Here is a 20,941-nt window from a genome sequence, read left to right on the forward strand (position 1 = left end):
GCTCCAGGTTCTGAGCTGTCAGCACAGAGCCCAATGCAGGACTCGAACTTGTAAATCGTGAGATCATGACCTGGGCTGAAGTCGGACACTTAACTGACTGAGCCACCCAGGAGCCCTGAGTTTTGCCTACTCTTAAAGTTTATAGTAAATGCAATGATAGTTAAGTGTTCTTTTGCTTATTAATAATGTTTGGGATATTTACCTACTTATGGAACTAAGCTCATTTCACTGCTGAAAATTCTTTGTTTTTTGTTTTTTTGTTTTGTTTGTTTTTTGAGAGAGAGAGAGAAAGAACAAATGGGGGAGGAGCAGAGAGAGAGGGAGAGAGAGAGTATCCCAAGAAGTTTCAAGCTGTCAGCATGGAGCCTGATGCAGGGCTCAAACTCAGAAACCGTGAGACCATGACCTGAGCTGAAACCAAGAGTTGGATGCTTAACCGACTGAGCCACCCAGGCACCTTCTAAAAGTTCTACTGAATGATACAACAATTCATTTATTCTGCTGTATACGGACATTTGGGGTTCTGTTTTAGCTAATGTAAGAAATACTATTTTGTAAATTTTTGTATGTGTATCCTGGTACTTGTGTATCCAGTTTCCCTGGGGTAAATACACAGGACTGGAACCCCAGTGCTATGGGGAAAGCATTATGCCAAACGCTTCTCAAATTGATTGCACTCATGTTTTATTTTTACTTCATCAAAATGCTTGAGCATTTCAAGTTCACATTCTCATTTGTATGACATCCCAGAGGAAAGGTCATAATTTACCTTAGCAAGTGTTCTATTGGCAGGAACTGCTGTTATATCAAAACGAAGGTCTTTAGTCAAAGGCAACCCAAAACTCCAACCTCCATACCTATATATAAGAATAACAAAACTTATATTTGTTTTAATGGAGAAAACATTTATAAATAGATCTAAAATGTTTAACTAAAGGCTCAATGTTTTCTTTCCATTAGGAACACATTTATAGCATGAAATAAATACTGCCTGACAAATATTTTACTTTTTTATTGATCTTTTATTATATTTTAGTCTAAGGTATACACTGTAACTAGAAGTAAAAAGTCATTTTAAGCAATTGCAAATGTGGACTAATCATTCTGAAAATAAGTGATATATAATCTAACCAATTCTGCCAACTTACCTGGATCATGCACCATCTCAAAAATTATAGTATTTTTGCCCTTAAAATTCCTTTTTAAAGAAGTAATTTATCACTAAGGTGATATTAGATCAGTTCTCATCTTTTTTCAAATGGCTTCATTTCTTTTATTCTCCAAACTTTCCCCCCTGGTTTTCCCCTGGTGATATACTTTTTCTCTTCCTGGGTATTTGAAGGTGAATCGTGCCTATATAATTGCCTGGTGCTTGTCAGTTCATAGTCTCTTGAAAATAAAAAGTGGACTTAAAAAACCAAGCAGCAATTTTAAGAACAGATTAGTTTAAATATCCCAAATTATGGTTGAGTTAAATATGGTTGAGTTAAATAAATTAGTCACACTAGACTAATCTTGTGACTATCATCCTAAATGTGATCTACAGAGCTATACTTTTGACACACAAAGAACATGGAAGTATATTCCTTATTTTTTAAAAAGCAGGTTTTAGAAATGTTTGTTTATAATAAAATGCCTGCTTATAATAATAATGTTTATAATTGAAAATATTTACAGGTATCTGTGTCTAGAAAATATCTGGAGGATATACAATCAATAGTGGTTATACGTGGATATAGAGAGATTCCTTTTTCTTTCTGCGTATATGTAGTTTGTAATTATTTTACAGTGAACATCAGTCAGTTATGTACATTGAGAAATAAAAGAGGGAAGAGATGAAGGAAAGGAGAAAACTAGACAGCTATTACAAGATGACCAACTCCCCATGCCCCAACTTTATCTGAGGTACAACTGACAAATAAAAACTGTATATATTCGGCTGTACAACTTGATGGTTTGATATGTGTATACACCGTGAAGTAATCACCACAATCAAGCTGATTAAAATATCCACCACCTCATATAGTCACCGTTTTCTTTCTGTATGAGCATGCATGCACGTGTGTGTGTGGGGGTGTGTGTGTAGTGACAACTCTGAAGATCTGTCCTTTTAGCACATTTCAAGTCTACAATACTGTGTTGTTAACTACAGTCGCATTGCTGTAGATTAGCTCTCCAGAATCTCTTGCATGACTGAAACTTTGTAGCCCTTGACCAACATTTCCCCATGTCCCCCCGATCCCCAGACCCTGGCAACCACCATTCTACTCTCTGCTTCTGTGAGTTGACTACTTCAGATCCCACATACAGGCGGGATCATGCAGCATTTGCCTTTCTGTGTCTGGCTTATTTCACTTAGCATAGTGTCTTCCAGGTCCATCCACAGTACCCCAAATAGAAGTCTACCAACCTTACATGCATAGCAAATGTTTAGGTGGCTGAGGTACAAGGCCTGTGGCCTTGTCACATATGGACACATTTTATCCACACACAGATATCATAATCTAAATCTGAGATATTCATATTGTAAATAAGGCCAATTGTCACCTGAAACTATGCCTTAAAACTGTCCAAATTGGCATAATGTAGTCAATAACGTTATTGCTTCAAGGGAAAAAAAATGTACAAGTTTAACAATACGCTTTTGTTAAAAAACAAAGTTTTTCAATTTCCTCAAATGAGTCTTAATTTGAGGGAACTGAAAAATTTTTTTAAAGGTTTAATACATAAGATTATTTAGATAAAATAGAGACTTTAACCGGGTAAATAATCAATAGAAATTTTCATGTACTGTCTCAAGTTCAAGAAGCAGTTACCATTAAAATTTGAAAGCAAGATGGGCTAAATTAAATGTTATAAACAGAGTATTTTTACCTTTTTTGCATAAACTCATTAGCAGTTGATATTAGATAATTTTCCAAGCGGTGTCCAGTGAGGTTGTAAATTATTTGAGAAGAATAAGTTCTTCTATGAGGTGGAGAATAATTAAATTTAGGACACTCCTGAAAAATAAGTTAAAAATTAAGTTCTTTGCAAATCAAATAGACAATGTCAAGAAGGTTTGGTCTCATGATTTGTCTATTATTGCAACAGGTAGAGTCTGATAAGACCGTCTTCTGACTCTGAAGAGCTTTGAAGAGGAAGACATCTTCCCATGCCAAGAAATTAGACCAAATAGTGGAGCACATGCATAGGTCTACTACTCACTTGAAGCCAAAAAGAATACAAGTTAACCAACGTGTGATTTTCTTTTCACTGTACTGACAAGTTTGATTAAACTCTAAGATGACTTAAAACTCACTCAATGATTTACAGGAAAGTAAAAAAACATTTGCTCTGAACTGAAAAGAAAACATGAACAGACAGACATAAGTTCTCAGGTGACAGCAGTGGATGAAAGTGTGTGTTGTATTGTTTTTAAGGTACAAACCTTGGCATAGAAGTTCAAGTTTACATATATCTAAATCTACATAACTTAATTTTAAATAAATCTAATCTTTACATATGTAAATGTAAAATTATTCCAAAATAAAGTTTATATATTGCAAATGTGCTTATATATGTCTATTGATACACATAGATATATTTAATATTTAATACAGAGAGTCTCTGTATACCCTTCACCCAGTTTTCCCCATTGTTAGCATCTTAAATTACTATCATCATACATTTGTCAAAATTAAATGTATTGGTACATCACTATTAACTAACCTCAGAGCTTAGTTTTAACCACTTACTTGTATGTGTATTAGCTTTCTGCACTTCCTGACCACTTACTTTCCATTGAAGCTTCCCATGCTTCTCTGACATAAAGCCAGAGAAGCCTAGCACTTTTCCAATTTTTCCTTCCATCCCTTCACACGATGTCCCAGAGCCTGAGGCTTGGATCACAAGTGTGCCCTGAGAACATCGAGGTGCAGATTGCTCTAAAAAATAAATGCTGACTTTCACCTTACATCAGGTCGGATCAACTTGAAGATCACATTTCTAGAACGCTACTTGTTCCGCAAATAATTAGAGACACACTTATGTATGCAATGTAGTTTTTTAGCTTTCATCTTTTGTTGAATTGTATGTACAGAAAAGCACATATAAGTACACTGCTTGATACATTTTGACAAACTGAACACAACCATGTAACCAGAAACCAGATCAGGAAACAGAACAACTACCACTCCCAAAGTAACAAGCACAGAAGAGTTTTGCATGTTTTTGTACTTTATATAAATGGAATTGTATTATATATATTCTCTTGTATTTGGCTTTTTCCACTCATCATTCATTTGTGAGAATCCTCCATTTGATGTGTGTAGTTGTAGATTAATCATTCTCATTTTGCTGTATACAGAATTCTAGCGTGAAGACAGATTACATTTGATTTATCCACTCTACTGTTGGTGGGAATCTGAGTAGCTATTACAAATAGTATTGCTATGAATATTCTAGTATATGCCTCTTGGTGAACGTATTCACACTTCTGATGGGTATATAATAGAAATGGAATTGCTGATCCCGTAAGATCATATATCTTCAGTATTTGTAGGTACTGTCACACATTTTATATATGTGTGTATATATATATATATATATATATATATATATATATAGTACATTTATACGTATAAAATATTTATATATAATACATATATGTATTTGGTGATTTATTTATTTTTATTTTTTTAAGTTTCTATTTTAATTCCAGTTAGTTAAAATACAGTGTTATAATAGTTTCAGTGTACAATATAGTGATTCGACAGTTCCATACACCACCCTGTGCTCATCACAAGTGCACTCCTTAATTTCCAATCTATTTCATCCATCCCCCCACCCCACCCCCTCTGGTAACCATCAGATTGTTCTATAATTAAAAAGTCTCTTTCTTGCTTTGACTCTCTCTCTCTCTTTTCCTTTGATTAATGAAATTTATCCGTATTCCATTTTTAAATACTAAGTTAGTTGACTCTTACTGTGAACTAAAGAAAATACATGAGGAATTTTCAGAAATTAACTAGATTACATGAGGGATTAGGAAACTCTTTGAGTACTGGGTAAGACTGATATTGAAATATGCAAGGATTCCAAAAGATGCTTGTGGGATCCCAGCTCTTATTGTTAGTAACTCTCTTGCATGCAAACTCAAAAATAGGTTGTGTTTACAGAAAACAGTTTCTTTCTAAAATATTGTACAAACAATGTAGGGTTGAATCATGTGACACTATTAAAACATTGCTAGATTCCATTCCTATGGGAAAGTAAGTTGACAACATAGTCACTCTCAGAAATGAACAGTGACTTCTTCTCTTCCACAATGTTTCATTTCCCCAGTGAATTTGGTTTTCTTAAAAGTATGTTGAATTGACAGGCTTAGAAAAGGAAGGTGTGTATCTATAAAATACAGACGGGGTAAGGGATGGTTGGATAATCTTTTCTGTTTCTTTCAGGACATGGGTTTTTCTTGCAGGCTGGAGGTGCTCCTTAGAAATGGAGTTCTGTTCTGGATTTACACATTACTGACTTGCCAGCTAACCACCAAACAGTCTCACTGTGTTTTTAGATATGGCAGTCATGGTTGGCTTTGTTGTCTGAAACATAGAGCTTTCCGGTTAGAACTGAACTGAGACCAAAATTTCATTTTTAGTTGGTTTCCACAAAGACTGTCGTCGAATTACCTGCCTTTGGAAATTTGTTCTGAGATGGATTTAAAACAGTGACCTGAAGTTCAAAGGCAATATTTTTGAGCTGCCCCACTCCACATCTCTGAGCTACTAGCTTCCATAAAATGAAATTATACTGACTCTTTGGCAACCTGGATAGATCTTTCAAGTTTCAATATTTATTCCTTTCTTTCTCCTACTTCACTGAAATGAAATTCCATCTTACCTGGATATTTTCTGAACAGGAGCAAACACCAAAATTAGTGATCGGCTCCCCACTGGTGTTCCATTTTCCTAGACTGCCTCTCGTTAAGCACCTTCTGCAAGTAAAAATGATATTAAAGCGAGGTATGTGTGTGTTCTCATATTTACGTATGAGTATATAAGCAAGTATTGGGTATTAAATTCAGATGTATAGTCTTAGGTACAGTTTACTGGTTTTTCATAACTCAAATATACATTACACTACCATTTTCAAGTGATTTGACATTTTGTGAGGGATTAGAGACAGCACTTATTGATTGAACAGTGTTGAAACCAAAGCTCATTGAATTGTCTTAATGAGGCAGGATGGGGCTTTTTGACCCCTTCCTTCTCTGCTCGTTCATCCTGTTCTCCAACCTTAGCAAAAGAATATACCAATGTCAGGTTTACATGCGTTGTGTATTATCTTGGAATTTTGAATAAGCAATACTACCTAGTGCAAAAACAGAGTCAGAAGACTTGCATCCCAGCTTTAGCTGCACAACTTACTGTCTAGATATTTTTAGACAAGTATCTCAGTCCATATGAGTCTCAGTTTCTTCATCTTAAAAATGGATTAATAATTCACAGGGTTGTTTGTTAAACAAAAATATGCACAGGAAGAAACTTTTTAGGTTAGAAAGCACCTACTGTTCACTGTTACAGCATAGCATAGCTACGGAATGAACTAAAATCTGTTAAATACAGATTTCTCTCAGGCTGCTGCCCTTCTCCAGCATACAACACACACCCACTTGTATACACACACACACACGCGTGTGTGTGTGCATACACATGCATGCATGCACATGTACGCACACAACTTGAGTGTCAAAAACAAAAAAGCAAAAAAAAAACAAGAACCACTTACGGATCACTGATGTTCAAACACATATTGTCGATGCCAGGGAAACTCCACATTGCTGAGACCAGTGCTTTTGTGCTTGGGTGAGAATTCCTATGATATAAAGGATAGAAACAAATCCTTGATACTCCACTAGTTTTCCATATTAAAGTCATGCTTATGAATAATTTGGAAAATAAAATATGCTGTCCAAAGGACAGTTTTATTAAAAATCCAAGAAAGACTCAGTAGCAGGGGAAAAAAAAAAGTATCATGGGAAAAAAATAAGCACATGGCTCTATTTGGCTGCCTTGTTATTCTCCTAATCATCATATGCATTTAGTGATCACCTATTGTATATATGTAATATTATATTATACAGGGTTCTTACATTACTATCCAATATTTGTGAGGCTGAAAAAAATTACTATCCAATATTTGTGAGGCTGAAAAAAAAAAGTTATTTGCTCTATATAACAACAGATTGGGAAGCCACACCTAACCAGGCTTTCTTGATGAAAGTCTAGGCATTAAAAATAAAGACATACTATAACTTTATTTTTAGACAAACACAAAAGCTCTTAAAGTTATCTGTTGGCAATAGAAGTGTCATGTTCTATAAATCAAGTTGTCCATTCCTTTGGCAGAATCACGTACAGTGCCTCATAATTCTTTATTCTTCAGCATTTCATGCATTCACTGAGGTACACTGAGGCCTCTGCAGGCACTGGGGAAACATTTTGGAAGAAAGAAACTTACGCATAGAAGGCTGTCTGTTCAGAGGTACCGTAGAGAGATGGGGAGATCTGGATCTCTGGATAACTGTTGCTGGAATTTCTCAGTGTGCCAAGGCCCATGGCAGTGGTTACAAAGACGATGGGGAGAATAACCTGAGCAATGAGACCTTTCCAGTTTCTGCGGGTATGGTGGAACCTCTTAATGAGTATCGCCATGATCTTCTTCAGTAACAGATCAAAACCCTTCAACCTTTCACCTCTTGTCAGGATTTTGTCTGATTAGAGAGAGAGAGAGATTTGATATGGTTCTGGGTAATTCCGATAAATCAAGTAATAGAGTAACTTCAAAAATCATGGATGGATGGTATAATGTGATGTGATATGAAAAGCTTGTATTTCGAAGGTTCTGATTTGAGGTTCAGCTCTTTGTTTTTCAACCTTGGGCCTGAGCCTCTCCATGTCATAGAACCATACGTAAAAAAGCTTTGCGAATTACAAATCACTATACACTAAAAGATTAGTTACACCCATAGTAGTTTTACATGTCAAAGTGAGATATTTACAATTTTATAAATGAATAGTGTCCCTAATCTCCAAAGTCACAATGTTTTCTCGGTATGTACTGCTAATTATACTAAGACTCAAAAGGTAGCTTCTATCAAGAGACTGAATTCCAACAAGATAAACAGAAACCCAGAAACCGACACCTAAAACTCATATGACATAAACTAATACAATGTATAACTTCAGTTTTAAAAAAAGATAAGCAGAAGCCAAAACAGCTGCCTAGTCTAAAAACTCACTCTTACTGTGGGTAATTTAGTGATTGTAAGTTTATTGGCTTGCATTCCAATGTGAGGTCCAATGAATTCACCTTAAACTTGGGAAAAGGGAAACGTTCTCTTCAAAAGTATGATTCTAGTTCAAATATTCATTACCTTCTCTTTGGAAATCTGGACTGATTACATCTGCCATTTCAAAACTCCATTTTTACCACTAGTGTCACAAAAAAGAACTCATTGGAAAAAGATGTTTACAACCCCCACCTCCCACCCCTGAAATGTTCTTCAGGTGTGGAGAAAAATTCCATGGTTTCTGATAATGAATTAAGAGCAGCTGTAGAGGCCATAAACTGTTGTCCCCTCAATTGTGCTCTTACAACTGATAATTCCACAGCCCCCTCTAAAAATATAACATTCTCTCCAAGGGCCTGACGCCAAGCACTCCTCTACATGTGATAAGATGACCGTCAACTCTGTGGATATTTTTAATTCTCCATCACAAATTATGCAGCACAAAAAATCATGATCTTCATTTAGCTGATAAGGAAAAATACAAAGCTGCTTAATTTAAAATGAATTCCAATTAAACAGAGTGAACAAGTTTAAATGCAAACTCATATCTCTGCAAAGGGGAATTGTAGAAGGAGCTGAATATTTTAAGTTAATTAGTATGCTTTTCTGTTTCTTGAGAAATTACATGTGGATGAGTTACAGGTGTATCAAATGGAGCAAATGTGCTTTCTAAAAGATAATGTCAATGAGGGAAACATTTTGACTGAAGAGTAGTTTCAAATTATGAGACAAATGCAGAAGCAAATACATAACATTTACTTCCTGAAGCAGATGACCACTTTCTAATCAAAGTCCTCAATGCCATGGGCTTGACAATTATATTCCCCAAAAGATGATAAATGAGGAATATGGCAGAGGACAAATGAGACTCCCAAGTTCCAGAACTATGCAAACATCAGAGAAGATCTTCTCTAAATTTTAGAGTCAGGCAAATGTTTAATTAAAAGTTCTGTTCCTAGAGATTTTTTCCAAGTTAAGCAAACTGTTGAAATGACTATTCCATAATTTATATATCATTTTACTATCTGCTTCCTTAAGTAAATAGTGTTTCCAAAGGCATAAATTAACTGTCAGAAAAAGAATAAGAGAGGAGAAAAGTTATTTTCAAAGGAGCCCAATTCCTCAAAGTCCTATCAAGAAACACGATTTCTGAAATGTATCTTGTGTGAAGAATTGAGGGGGACAACCTATCACTATAGGTTCTTAGGTACTGAGTCCAACTTCATCAAATCTGAAACCCTCCCCCCAAAAGCATTTTCTCAGAGCCTGAATTGTTCACAGAAGGGGAAGATTAGACATATTTTCCAATAAGGTCCCATAAAGAATGATGCCTCTTTTTTTAGCATTTTTTTTTTTTTGATGACTCTTCTGCTGAATATGTCTGTTAGTGAGTCAGCTACCTTGCAAGGTAACTTTGTCCATTGTTGGACAGCACCAATTACAGGAAGGATTTTAATTTGTTAAACACAAATCTGAAACTGTAGTAAATTACATGTTAAAAACGACTGCCAGGGAGGTGACTGGGTGGCCCCATCAGTATCCAACTTTTGATTTCAGCTCAGGTCATGCTCTCACTGTTCGTGATATTGAGTCCCACATTGCACTCTGCACTGACAATATGGAGCCTGCTTGGGATTCTCTCTCATCCCCTTTCTCTGCCCATCTCCTGCTCGCACTCTCTCTCTCAAAATAAATTAATTTAAAAAAATACTCATTAAAAAAAATGACTTCTTGTGGGTGTAAGGAATACATACCACCACGCTAATGAGGAAGTTCTTTCACGTTCTTCAAAACATTTTTGAAATAGAGAACTTGATTTTGTTTAATAAATACTTGGGAGATTAAAAAAATAAAGCTTACTTTTTTATTCTGAATTTATTTTTTTAATGTTTATTTTATTTTTTTGAGAGAGAGAGAAAGAGAGACGTAAGTGCAAGCAGGGGAGGGGCAGAAAGAGAGGGACACACAGAATCTGAAGCAGGCTTCAGGCTCTGAGCTGTCAGCACAGAGCCCCACGCGGGGCTCAAACCCACAAGCCGTGAGGTCATGACCTGAGCCGAAGTCGGATGCTTAACCGACTGAGCCACCCAGGTGTGCTTCTTTATTCTGAATTTAGAAAGAAAATCTGAAGCTGAATTTTGTCCTATGATTTTTCTCACTTATGTCATTTATTGGAATTAAGCAAAATATACACATTAGATTTATACCATCTCTGTCTGTGAAACTGCTGCTGCTCACAGATAAATCGTCGGGAGTTGAGATGCCGTTGGTACTGGAATTTCCAATTTTCTTTTGTGTTAAGTGCTCAAGACTCATATCTCTATCTTTTTGTGACTCTTTAGTCAAATTCAGAAAGACCTAGAAAGAGAAGCCAGAAAACTTCATTAACATAAAACATGCATGCCCTTTCTAGTCTCTAAGCTCAATTTTGATTTTAAATTTTCATCACATTGAGACAAGTGTGATCGTAAGCAAATATTTTTATAGTGACTTTAAATGAACATTTTTTTTTACCATATGTTATTATAATATTATTGACTATATTCCCTATGCTGTACTTTTCATCTCCCTGACTTATTTATTTTATATCTGGAAGTTTATATCTCTTAACCACCCCTTCCCCGATTTCACTCATCCCCTTCATTCCTCTAAGTAAACATTTCGGTATGTAAAAGATACATGTTCTCTAATTGGGTAGAAAACAGGTCTGTTTTCAAAAGTCAGTCTTACATAAAAATGGTATTGAGATAGTTTTAAGATTTTCTGATTTTGTAAAATGTTTATTTTAAAATATTTTCTCTTTTTAAAGAACTGTGTATATTTAAGGGAACAGCAAGTCATACCAGCCTTAAGAAAAAAAGAAATGTACCTCTTCCACGGTGGTGTCTGAAATGCCGTAGCACCCGATGTTGAGGTCACCCATGCCATTGTCCAGCGCCCTCAGGAGTGACAGATAGGCCCCTGAGACTTTGGTGCTAAATGGAGGAAGCACATACACAAGCTCTCCGCCGATGTCCTCCTTGAGGTAGGCTTCAGGGAGGTGTGATCGGATCATTGCTGTCACAGCCATTGTGTCGCATGTTGTATTTGCACTTAGATTTGGAGTCTAGATACAAAAACAGAAGTTGAACACTCCTTCGTCTTTACACTGTACTCATGCCCAAGGGCCCTAATCAGAGGGTGGTGAGATTCTTTCAAGACATTCAGACCTGAGTTGGATGACACATCCCTCCTCTGGTGTTTCCTGTCCCACAGGGGTCCCTAGCGTGGTCTATAAGTCACTATTTTATTGGCTCCATTCTCCCGCCTCCCTCTGTCCCTTCTTTAGCCTCCCTGCCCACTACCTCGCTCTTACCTGCTCTGCTCCAGCCACAGCAGCCTCTCTGTGTTGTCAGAGTGTTTCGAACTCAGGCACACCCTCCTCAGGGCCTTCCCAATAGTTGTTCTTTTGCCCTGAGATAGTGACATGGCTCCTTCTCTCCCAAGTCCCAACTCTTGGCTCAACTGTCATCTTCTCAGAGCCCCTTCTCTTCCTACCCTACTTAAAATGGCACTGCTCAGCATTCCCATCCCCCCTCCTGTGCTTTATTTCTACCCTAGCATTCGCCACCTGCTAAGAGACTTAATAACACACTTAACAACACTATCATCGAATCCCCCATACTCTATCAGAATATAAACTCCACGAGGGTAGAGATGTTAATATCATCAGTTCTGTAATCTCAGGTATTATATACCTAATATTACATACCTAATACATACATTTCTTAATGAATTAATGAATATAACAATACATTGCTTTTCATTTAGAAGTCACATTAGGATGATCAGATGTAAAATAAATGGTGGTAGTCAAAGCCTACCTAACAGCATACACATCTTGCACAGAATTGGTAATCATATGATATTTTAGGTGGTCCAGGGATCCTTAGTCGCCACTGCTGTCCTTCAAAGATGTAAAAGCACCTTTGGCCTGAGTTAGTCTTTACACTGCCACTTGAGGGGTACTGATCAGAAAGTGAATACACAACTACATATTCTCTTTATTTGCTTTAATGCAAAAAATCTAATTTTTAGCCTTACAGGCTAAAATGCTAGGGAAACTAAAAGGCTGATCCTCCATATGAGCAAACTTAGGATGTAGATCCTTTTTGACCAAGTATCCCGGTTCTCTGTGTGATCCCGGACCAGTGGCATCCATATCATGTGGACCCTTGTTATAAAGGTAGTCAGTTCTAGAACCCCATCCTAGACCTACTGAATCAGAGACTCTTGGGGTGAGGCCAGAAATGTGGGTCTAATCAAGGTCTTCGGGTGTTCCGATGCTTCCATGGGTTTGAGAAGTGTGAAACTAACATATTAATGATGAATTTTAGCAGTTAATAAAATTGGAGAGATTCTGCCTCCATTTCACAAAAAATAGTAATTCATGCCCCTGTCATGAGGTACACTTTCTCCCTTACAAACCTTTTTCTTAGTGAGCGTGAGGTGATACCCGTCCCCAAACGCTTCCTTGAGGTAAAATGGTGACCCACAGCAGCGCAGCCCGCCCTGCTCCAGGAAGGCTATGCGGTCACTCAGCACTTCCGCTTCGTCCAAGTGGTGCGTGGACAGAATGATTGTTCTGGCTTGAAAATACAGAGAAGAACAACCGAGAATAAAAAATGAAGACACAGCTCCCGAGATATACAGAGTTAGCACGAGTAAATCCTGTGATTTATGAGGAGATGAAGCACGTTTTATGAGCTAACTGAAAAACTGACCAGAAGGAGCTTTCAAAATAAACAAGGAGAAATTTGGAAGGGGTGTTGCTAAATATACAGGGCTCTTTTCTCATACGTCGGCAGCAAAAAGGCATTGCCTTTGCTGTATGGCTGAATGTCCATCAGTCAGAGGCACGCGTTAGCAACTCCTTCCTTAGTTTGCTCCTTTGTCTTCATTTCCATTCTTTCTCTCTTTGCCTGTCTCTCTCCCCCACTTTTTTCACTATGAAGAAGCAATAATTTTCAAGACTTTTTGAATATTCCTCTCTGATTAATCCACTCCACTCTGATTGCTTCTTTGCTTCACATCCTGTTAGCACTTGTTTAGTCTGTTTTCAGTTTATTTTCGTTTGTGTATGTTTGATATCTCTAATTAGATTCTAAGCTCCTGTAGGCAGAATTTGGGACTTCTATCTTTTTGCATGCTCTCAAAAAGGCCAGTGAACTCAACTCACAGGGGGCACTACAGGGATATTAACTAATAAACCCAGAAATTTAATGGCGGGAAGAGAAGACTTTGGGAAGGGGAAGACTCCATCTGAGACTTTTAACAGGGCTTCTAAACAGAAAAGGTGTAGGCTTGGTTGCAAGCATCCCAGAGGACAAAGTTATGACCGCTGGGTGGACAAGTTATAAGAAGGTCCTCATACCAGTTTTGTTCTTGGATATAACATCCCATATACTTCGGCGAGAACATGGGTCAACTCCAGTGGATGGTTCATCCAAAATGACCACCCGTGATCCACCAATAAGAGCTATAGATATGGATAGCTTCCTCTTCATTCCTCCTGACAAAGTGCCAACTCTCTTATGACGATGGCTGTATAGTCCAGTATCTTTTAACGTCCTTCAAAAATAATGTATGGTGGTTATTTTTGACAGAGAAAATATTTGAATATTGAAAAAATACAATAAGTACTTTAAGTAATAGGCGTTTACTAAGCAACTATTATGTGCTCAGCAAGGTACAATACACTATTAAGGATTCATGATACGGTTTTTTATTGTTTATCGTCTAGTTGGAGGTTCGAAATTGATACCCAGAAAACAACACAAGGGAATACATGGCTCATTTTTTTTATTTGTTCATTGAAAAATACTTAGGGAAGGCCTGCCTGTTTTGTGCCAGACTGTTTAAGCTACTGGAGGAAAGTAGTGAGAAGATAATATTTCTACCCATAAGGAGATTAGGTTCTATCTAGTATGTGTATGTATTGGGAAGGATGCAGATAAAATTCGGTCAATAAACATATTCTCAAGTATGTTTATAATTCACCAGGTGGTAACAAGTACAATAAAAAATACATAAAGCAGGGTACATGAGATAAGGAGTGCCTGGGGCATGCTATTTTAAGCATATATATATATATATATATGTATATATATATATATACACAGTCATCCCCTCAGAGAAGGTGATATTTGATCAGACACTAGGAAAATGGAGGAGTGGGTCAAACAGCTGTCTGGGGAAGGCTACTCTAAGTAGAGGAAACAATAAGTGAGAAGCCCTGTGGCAGGAGTATAAGCCAGTGTGTGACTTAGGCAGTGTCTAGAGTACAGTGAATGGAGGAAAACTGGAAGCAAATGACATCAGAAGTGAGATGGGGGCAAGTCTTGTAGGGTTTCTTGGCCTCTACTGAGTTCAACACTGAATGTGGTGGGATGCCATAAAGGGCTTTGAACCCTGGAGTTACATGGTCCGATTTGTCTTTTTTTTTCTTTTTTTTTTTTTTTAGTTTATTTACTTATTTTGAGAGAGAGAGAGAGAGAGAGAGAGAGAGAGAGAAGCATGAGAAGCATGAGAAGCATGAGAAGCATGAGTGGGGAGGGGCAGAGAGAGAGAATAAAGAGAATTCCAAGCAGCCTCCACACTGTCAGCGCAGATCCCGATGCAGGGCTTGAACTCACAAACCACAATGTCACGATCTGAGCTGAAGTTGGTCACTCAACTGATTGAGCCACCCCAGCATCCCCTGATTTGTCTTTTAAAAAGGTCACCCAGGCTGCTCTTTGAAGGATAAACTGTATAAGGGAGAGGAGAAGGTAGGTGTCCAGTTAGTAGGCTTGGCCTGATGTTGTAGCCATTAGAAACAGAGGATTTGGGGCAATATGGTAGCCCGAGATGAAGAAAGTTAAACAGTTTCAGTACAATAATTGGCTCGTGATGATGACGACATAAAATATATACAATACCGGAAAAGTAGAAAAACTAAAACCAATTCTTTTGTGACCAAATGTTTCCTACAGGCATTATCATTACCATAGCTTGACGTCTTTTTGAGAGGCGTTACCAGTGCATGTCCTGATTGTCACTATACTGACCTTTTCACTTCCTCATGCAGCTGCTTTTTAGTCCAGTGAGGAACTTTGATGGAGCCATACAGGAGTAAGTGTTCCTTGGTAGTGAGGTAACTAAACAAGACGTCGTGCTGCATGCAGACCCCCATGCTCTTCCGTACCGTGTGTAGGTCTGTTTTGGTATCTTTTCCATAAACAAAGATGGTGCCTGCTGAAGCCCCAAAAAGCCCAGTCAACATGGAGCTGAAAATGAAGAAATGATAAATTAGGTATCAACCAAGCATTTAAGTTAGATTTTAGAACTAAATATATCTCATTCATTAGCAAACAGTATTACAGTGTATCTCCTCAGGTAAGACCAAGCTATACAATAAAATGGTATTACATGGGAACAAACATTGAGTGACTTTTAAGCTTTTAATTATTTAGAGTGTTACATAAACACTACACAGTGACAATGATGGGGAGGGGTGGTGGCCGCAGTAATGACAGAAATGGTCACATACTTTAATTGCCAAGTATGCTCTCTCCTTGAGCAAACTCATGCACCTCCCTGGCATCAGATGGTATCTATGAGTCGTGGAGTCTCAAATTTATATCTTTAGCCCAGACCTCACCACTCAGATCCAGATTTGCACTGTATATCCAGAAGACAGTATCACTTCTCCATAAGACATCTTACAGGACCCTCAAACTCAACATGTTTAAAATTTAACTCAGGATCTTTGCCCTCAACTCTGTGCCCCCACTGATGTTCCTCTTTCACCATACGATGAATCCAAATACTGGTTGCACAAGCCTAGAATCCAGAAGCTGTGTTTGCATCCTCCTCCTATCTCTGTTTTCAATGTTTATTTATTTTTGGGACAGAGAGAGACAGAGCATGAACGGGGGAGGGGCAGAGAGAGAGGGAGACACAGAATCGGAAACAGGCTCCAGGCTCCGAGCCATCAGCCCAGAGCCCGACGCGGGGCTCGAACTCACGGACCGCGAGATTGTGACCTGGCTGAAGTCGGACGCTTAACCGACTGCGCCACCCAGGCGCCCCCTATCTCTGTTTTCAACCTCTGCCCATATGTCCCATTTTCCCAGGCACACCACAGTGCAAGCCACACCACCACTTGCTCCTGACCACACCACTCTCCTTCCCATGTGAACATTGGTCACTTTCAGTCCCTTTCTCTACACTGTGATTATTCTCTATCTTACTAGACAATTGCTTATCATTTTTCAGATGGTTAATAAACTGAGCAATTACTTAAAATCCATCTTCTCCAGTAACATGTAAGCTCCATGAGGTCATGCAAAGGATCCATTTTTCCACCCCTGTCTCTAGTACCTAACTAGTACCTTGTACCTTGTATATAATGAACCCTAAATGACTATTGTGGATTTAATAAGGAATCAATAATATATGCAATTCTTCCCATAAAAACACCTTGAAATATAAACGACTCATTCTTCATATTCAGAAGAATAAAATTAGGACTTTCTCAGCTAAAATTACAGCTTCTTCAAAAAACCTTCTTCTCTTTTCTTCGCTGGTCTCTCATTGCCTATTAGAAACCTGCTTTTAAGCACTAAATCACTATGTTTTCACTAGAAAGCCAACTTTGAATTTAAGCAGGCCATATAAATAAGAGTAGCTGCATGTTCCCTCATTTCATGACCTTACTTTGTCCCCTTTTATTTGTAAAAGAAAAATTAATTTGAATATATTTTGGCAGTCACTGAGCTTACTTATGATAATACTAAATAGGATATCCAGCAACTGACACTTTTTTTCAAATAAGAGCTAAAGAGAAACAGCAGCTTAGCGTTGACTTCCAGCCAAGAATGTGGAGCACTGGAGGTGAGTCACAAAAAAAAATTCAAAAGGATGTCACTTTAAAAACATTTGAGTCTCTTCTCCTTTTGGACACATCAGTTAAATCATGAGTGAGAAAGAACAGCTCATGTACCACTCCTGGCCCTTTTGATCTATATCTGATAGCTGGTGATTTCTTTCTTCATGAATCAAGGCAAGGAGCAGCTGGGGCTGAGTGTGTTTATAGCAAAGTGTGTAAACTCAAAATTATACATGGGCCAGAATAGAAATGCAAATAAATGAAGCAGACTGGGCATATGCGACAGTGCAGATTTGTGAGGAACAGGAATAAATCAGAAAGCAGATGTCCCCTTTAAGAGAACAGTCACTGGTAAGACCCAACCAATTGTCCCCACCTTAGACCGTGGACCCAGTATTGCTAGAACATCCTATTATCCAAGGAATGTGAAGAATATTTCTTTTTATTAGAAAACCTCTCCATTTGTAAATATTGGCACTGAATTATAACTTTTAAGAAGTACTGGTTCAGCCTGATCTGGCCTTTTGAGGTCTCAGATTGGGACCTCTGACTTAGACTCCATTTTATAGTAAACAAAATGAGCTACCTTAATCTATCTTGGAGATGTAGTAACTTTATTCTTTATGAAAGAAATGAGGAAATATTAAGTAATAGGCTTCCAGGACAATAAGTGTTAAAAAGTAACATACATCGTAGTAGTTTTCCCGGCTCCATTGGGCCCCAGCAATGAAGTAATATGTCCTTCATAGAAGTTCAGATTGAGGTTATCAACAGCAATTTTTGAGCCATAGATCTTTGTGACCCCATGAAGGGCAACCCCAACTGTGAGATCCTTAGGTTCAGGCTCAATGTTGGAGGGGAACATGTACTCAGGACCTGAAGGGAAATCAAGAGAAGAATTATAAAGCTCACAAAGAAGGAAAATGCAGCTACAGAGAGACTTTTCCTTAATTAAAAACTGAAGCCTATAACAACACAGGCCTCTAAGTAAAAATAACTCTGGAAACAAAATATCTATTGTAGCCTTCTGCCTCCTTCTCATTTGGTTAAAGAATGAATGAGGTGGGGAACCACATTCTCCAAGGCTCATATCACACCTCTCTGTCAGAACAGGTAGTCTTAGACTACGCTACCATAATAATGAATTCTCCTTGATTCAACAGATCTCAAATATTTAAAAGGCAGTCTAAGTTCTCTGATCAGACAGGATGATACCAACTAATGGAAAAAAAAATGTCTACAAGATGTGATTTTATGGTGACAAGGCCAGTTCATATCTGTGGTTATAGAATCCAGTTTATTGATTACTATCCACATCTGCTTTAGGCACCACACATAGACCATGGATATTGGTCATCCTTACCTTATGAAGATGACACTACTCACCCAATGTAAATCATGAGCTTTAAACTGTTTGTTCAGCGTTGGTGATGGGTTATGCTAAATTATCTGTATTTGTAACTTTTGTTACTCTTTTTGACTAGTGACAGATGGCTGGAGTTAGGGGTGTAGACTGTGGCCAAGGAACAAATTTTTTCTCTGTGTGAATCTAACTGGACCACAAAGGGATCTACAATCTTGGCCTAATTAGCGCCATATGCTAACCAACTGAGCTAATGAGCCCAGAAAAAGCCACAATTTAATCTCCATAAGAGTCTGAACACATATGTGTGGACATATTCATCCATGACTAAAAGGATGATAATTTTGCCATTTAGAAAAACATAATTAAAATCACTAGTCATGTAAATTTTTATATCACTTCTGTCATAATAATGCTTGTTGTTGACCTACTTGTCTTACTGGCAGATGGGTTGGTGTTCTGCATCATGATATTAGTAAACATAAGGCCATTGCTTTTCTCATGCTTCATGTCTGTACATCCCAATCGCTCCTTCCAATAGGAAGGGAGGACTGGAAAATACCACGGAGCTGCCATGCCATAGGTACCTGTGATAAAAATGTATTAGGAAGAATAAATATTAGCTGATTGTTAACATTAGGCATCAGAAGCTAAACAACAGAACATTATATATGGTTCAGAAAGTATTTTCTTTCTTTCTTTTTGATCTATATCAAATTAAAGCATAGTCTGTTTCCAAAGTAAAGCAAAAAAAGATAGCTTCTCTTTTATTCTTTTTAAAAAATAACTTCATTGAGGTATAATTACATGCCATAAAATCTGCTCATTATAATAAGTGTAGAGGTAGATGATTTTAGTAAATACCTGAAGTTGTGCAACCATCACCACAACCCATGCATTATTAGACTATTCCTACAGCTTCAACAAGTGTTCTTATGCCCATGTACAGATAACTCCTGGTCCCACCTCAAGTTCTAGACAATTACTGATTTGCTTTCTGTCTCTACACATTTGTCTTTTATAGGAATTTATGCAAATGGAAGAATACTCTTCTATTCTACAACACCAGGAAACACACAAATATCAGTAAGGCTGAATGGAAAAGCTCTCAAGCATGTTAAAAGTGATGATGACCTGAGAACTAAAATAGGGGCTCTAACTAGTGTTTTCTATTAGAATTTGGTAAATTCTCCTCAGAATTAGGAGAATTGGTTTTGCTTTATCATGTCTCATGTGCCCAATTGGAAAGACTGGATTCCATGCTTCTTAATACACTCCACCCTTTAAAGGAACATCAGAGAAGGAATTCACCAGTGCACTATCTCGTCCTGGAAAGTTCTGGTTAGTTTGGAGTTTTAAGTTTGTATGTTTTGGTTTTTTTTTTTGAGACAATATATGGCAGATCAAGTATTAAAAAATATATAGTAGCTGATTTATAAGCATGAAAACTATACAAAATATATCTGTTGGAAGTATGTTCATACCTGGGAACACATTTCTGACATACCAAGCAATAAGGAAATAAATGAAAGAGTCAGCTAGGATTAGACAGCAGAGCCAACCAAAGGAGGTAGTGTCATCCTGAACTGGGGAACTGTACATATTTTCCCACTGAAGACCTAAAAAGTAAACACATGTATTTATTCTTCTGCGAGACGTACTGCAGTTGTGAAGGATAAAATCTAGTTTTAAAGGAAGTGAGCCTACCAATGCCTTGCTCCTCATATCTTGCAATGTATTGACTTGCATAACTGAATGCTGTTGGGGACAGCAGGCTCTGTGAAGAAATGAAACAGCAATGATAGTTCTTATAAGTTTTGTGCAAGAGGGATCTAAACATACTTAAAACTTTGGACACTTATACAGATAAAATTGACACTAACTCCCTAAGCGTATTTACAAATGGAGAGATCCCATTGGTACGGGTCCAGAGGTCCTGTACCAAGCACACTACCCCTCTGAAGAAGAGAAGAGGGAATAGCGGAAAACAAAATCAGGAAAATTATGCTTGGAAAATATTTGTCCAAAACCCAAAATATGTATCTAAACTTAGTAAATGTTACTCAGCAATTTATAAGATAGGTAATTAAAGGGTAATGCAATGCTAAGACTAAAATCAAATCAACTGTTAGAAGCCATAAGATGTTTTTACTTCATAAATTGATTACAGGTAACAGAAGTACTATGAATTAAAATATACTAAAATATGAATTGATTGAATACTTACAATGTAACAAATTAGGAATTTAATGTTGCATTAACCCAAAGTAGTCAATGTTAAATGAAAGTTATTTAACACTTTCCATTTCCATAAACACCAAAGTTGCAATATGAC

General features: G+C 37.5%; 1 protein-coding gene across 1 annotated transcript in view; it reads right to left on the reverse strand.

The window, feature by feature from the left end:
• Positions 1-20,941, reverse strand: part of ABCA12 (ATP binding cassette subfamily A member 12) — a 181,102-nt gene that overhangs the window by 27,317 nt on the left and 132,844 nt on the right. Inside the window, exons 25-38 of the mRNA XM_043577737.1 lie at positions 20,314-20,383; positions 20,091-20,225; positions 19,038-19,193; positions 17,933-18,119; positions 15,421-15,639; positions 13,746-13,942; positions 12,800-12,960; positions 11,202-11,438; positions 10,540-10,690; positions 7,501-7,753; positions 6,769-6,855; positions 5,881-5,974; positions 2,875-3,002; positions 770-857 (exon numbers count right to left, since the gene is read on the reverse strand). Coding sequence (XP_043433672.1) covers positions 770-857; positions 2,875-3,002; positions 5,881-5,974; positions 6,769-6,855; positions 7,501-7,753; positions 10,540-10,690; positions 11,202-11,438; positions 12,800-12,960; positions 13,746-13,942; positions 15,421-15,639; positions 17,933-18,119; positions 19,038-19,193; positions 20,091-20,225; positions 20,314-20,383 — 2,163 coding nt within the window. The remainder of the gene's footprint in view (positions 1-769; positions 858-2,874; positions 3,003-5,880; positions 5,975-6,768; positions 6,856-7,500; positions 7,754-10,539; positions 10,691-11,201; positions 11,439-12,799; positions 12,961-13,745; positions 13,943-15,420; positions 15,640-17,932; positions 18,120-19,037; positions 19,194-20,090; positions 20,226-20,313; positions 20,384-20,941) is intronic.

The sequence above is a fragment of the Prionailurus bengalensis genome, chromosome C1, assembly GCF_016509475.1.
Source record: "Prionailurus bengalensis isolate Pbe53 chromosome C1, Fcat_Pben_1.1_paternal_pri, whole genome shotgun sequence".
NCBI classification, from domain to species: Eukaryota; Metazoa; Chordata; class Mammalia; order Carnivora; family Felidae; genus Prionailurus; species Prionailurus bengalensis.